A 3,194-nucleotide genomic window follows, 5' to 3' on the forward strand; every position below is an offset into this window, starting at 1 on the left:
AAGGGAAGAAAAAGATCCAACGTGACAAAGTGATGCCATGTAATGCCATGTAAACGCTGTGATAGCTTATTCATTGCCGGAAAGATACTTATAGGGACCATTATAGTGCTCGAAACTGTATTTGGGAGACTTCAATAGTGAAATTGGAATCTCAAATATCACATTAGGTAATCGCGTGAATCTCGGCCTATAGGGATTTACTCTGTAAAATTAATAGCTGAGAGTCGTTAAATAATTTGACAGGTTTGACTAAATTGTTATCTAACCACTCTCAACTTCATATGAAACCAACTTCACATAAACCATCCAGAAGGTAAAATCCATTTTTTAGATTAAAATTTTTTTTTTTAAAAATCTCTTCAAGTCTCTATGCATTCTATGAAGGGAATTTGTGATTTCATTGCTTGGAATTTCAGGGTGGAAGAACTAGCAAAAACAATCAAAATAACAGATAATCACATTTAATATAAGAATAGAAACAAACTACAGTATATAGTTTTAACACTTGAATCAAAATTTATGGCCTGGATGTGGGTTCAGAATTTGACAATTGCTCAATACCTAAACCTCAAACCCACAAAAAGGTCCTAAAAGATTTGTTTCCATCAAGATCCCTGAGATGTACTTACAATTGGACATCTCTAACAAGAAAACTGCAAACTGTAACAATTTTACCAGACACAGAGAAATATTAAGAATAATTAAAAAAAAAAAACTATGAATTGATCACCAACAATCAGTGACCATGGTTTCCAGTATCCTAGTCCAACAATTGGCTATATTCAAACAGCACATAGTCAAACTCAGGTCTCCACTCTACTTGGCAAGTTGTGCACAAGTGGGAAATCATCGAGCCAATCACCGTAAATCCGATTGATCTTCTTAAATCCTTTCCACTTGAGCAGAGATTTGTTACCCTGCCCGTCTTCATTCGCTGGAGGTACACTTGCCGTGTTGCTCGGGTGCACTTCATTGGCATGAACTGATGATATAACATTTGGTAAATTTGGAACGGCAGACTTTGTCGAAGCTGAAATAGCTCCAACAACTTCTGCTTCAGCGCGTCCACCAGGAGCTTGCAACTCTGGTTTTCAAGACAAACAATACATTGTAGCCAGATGAGAAATTGCAACACTAATAATGTATAAGTTTTCATATGCTAAGGAAAGTACATCCGTTGATCTCAGCCAGGCATCAAACTTCTTAGTCAGAATCATGAACAAAAAGTAAGGGTTCAACTACATGACATAGTTAAAAACTTAAAATACAGAGGCTCTCAATTAGGCAAGGATCCAATCTCCAATTACGCTTGCTTTAGTTTGATCATGACAGTGAGGGAGATGATAGTGGCTTCTACGCCATATTTAAGTCATCCATTCATTGCTGACAACATCTTAATAACCAAACTGACACATTCAAAACATAGAATTCAGCATCACTATGCAATGTGAATAAGCATCTACCTTTGACACAGCATCCACATAAACCAGAATCCATATAATCAAACACAACAAAATCATAACAGCACCAACTCTAGCATACATAACCAAATCCAACAATAACAAAATATATTTTTTAAAGGAATATGCATAAGTATAATAAGCATGTACCTGCTTGTCCATGGGCAAAGTGACAGTCCCCACCAAAAGGACAGTGCCCTGTAGTCTCCCACTTGATACAAAGCTTAGTCTTCCAATAAGTACCCTTGGAAGAACCCCTTGAAACATTCAACCCAGCCGCACCACCATTACCATTGTTCACAGCCCTATTATTACCACAACCTTCTGAACTATTACACCTAGAGCCACCACCATCACCACCACCATATCCCTTTGGTGGTGAACCATTAGTAGTCCCTATGCTTATTACTGAGCTCTCCCTATCTCTATATCTCGCAGAATTCGAATCCTCCCGGAACTTCCCAGGATCCTCATGAAGGAAACTGCACCTCTCACCATAAGGACACTCCTCACCATTGTAAAACTTCTTGCATAGCTTCATCTTATGGATGATCTTGTGATCATCATCCCAATTCCCTGAAGACCTTTCGTCATTGCCTCTCAATCCAACAATTTCTTGCCAGTTAGGTGGTGGCTGCCTCACATCGTCGGCGCCGTGCGCAAAGTTGCAGTTCTCGCCGTTCCTACAGGTTCCGAGCCGGAACTTTGCGCAGATTCTGGTCTTGTAGAAAATGTGGCTTGTTCCTTTGTTCCCTGCAGGGTTTGCCGTGTTCATCGTCCTTGGCGAATCATTGAGGTTCTCCATTGAAGTTCTTGGCCTCTTGGCCAAAGGAGTTTGGTCCAAATGCGAATGCAGGTCCAATGATTCATTGTTCATTGGAACTTGACGAAGCCTCACATCAATGGCATCCGTTGATGCGAATCTCGTCGGCGACATCGTGAATGTTTGTATATTATCAGGGAAATTCATAATTTCAATTATCACGGAACAGATTTTGATACTGTTCTATCAAATTTCGATTTTTCTTTTCTTCTTTGAAGAAGACAAAAAAAAAAGCGTTCTTGCTGAACAAGTCAGATCAAGAATTTAAAACATGCAATCAGAGTGATATCAACCGATTCAACGGCTTTGCCGAATTCCAGAGAATGATGCTGATTCTGAATTTCTGATACAATATATATAATCAAATCAAATCAAATAATTAAGTACCACTAAAAAGGAAAGGAAATTCAGGGTTTAAGGCTAAATACTGAGAGGGAGAAAAAGATTGAAGGATCAAAACGAAGGAATTGGGAAGACCGAGATTGAAACGATAATAGAGAAAGGAGAAGGGTGATCGAAGTTTGAATCTTTTGAGGGATTGATCACGAATTATAGAATGAAGGAGGAGGAGAAGGAGGCAAGTGCAAGGTTTAAGCCTTTTTGTTGGCATAAGAAAGTCAAAAACTCCAAAACCCTAGCCGCCTAACACACACAACCAACATTGACTATAGTAACACTTAACACTAAAAAGATATTGAAATTTTAAAATTTTTTTATAAACATAAAAAAGATGAATATTCCATGATTAAAAAAAAAGAAAATAGAAAATATTTGAGATAAGAAGGATCGAGAATATTATACCAATTGAAATTAACTAATTTTTTAAAATTTTATTTATAAACATCTAGAATCGCATAAAAAATCTAAAAATAGAACTAAAAACTTATCAAATTTATTTGTTATATATTTAA

General features: G+C 37.2%; 1 protein-coding gene across 1 annotated transcript; it reads right to left on the reverse strand.

Annotated features, from left to right (window-relative positions):
• Positions 1-427: 427 nt before the first annotated feature.
• On the reverse strand, positions 428-2,929 carry LOC107469802 (zinc finger CCCH domain-containing protein 39). The gene is made up of 2 exons (XM_016089181.3): positions 1,611-2,929; positions 428-1,084 (listed from the first exon to the last, which is right to left on the reverse strand). Exons 1-2 carry the CDS (start codon positions 2,428-2,430, stop codon positions 804-806), a joined length of 1,101 nt encoding a protein of 366 aa, XP_015944667.1. The 5' UTR covers positions 2,431-2,929; the 3' UTR covers positions 428-803.
• Positions 2,930-3,194: the final 265 nt, after the last annotated feature.

The sequence above is a fragment of the Arachis duranensis genome, chromosome 1 (assembly GCF_000817695.3).
Source record: "Arachis duranensis cultivar V14167 chromosome 1, aradu.V14167.gnm2.J7QH, whole genome shotgun sequence".
In the NCBI taxonomy this organism is placed as follows: Eukaryota; Viridiplantae; Streptophyta; class Magnoliopsida; order Fabales; family Fabaceae; genus Arachis; species Arachis duranensis.

Coding starts and splice junctions, on each gene's coding strand:
- LOC107469802 (XM_016089181.3), bottom strand. CDS start 2,430: ATGAATTTCCCTGATAATATACAAACATTCACGATGTCGCCGACGAGA. Junction 1,085..1,610: donor CTTTGCCCATGGACAAGCAG/GTACATGCTTAT, acceptor CTTGAAAACCAG/AGTTGCAAGCTCCTGGTGGA.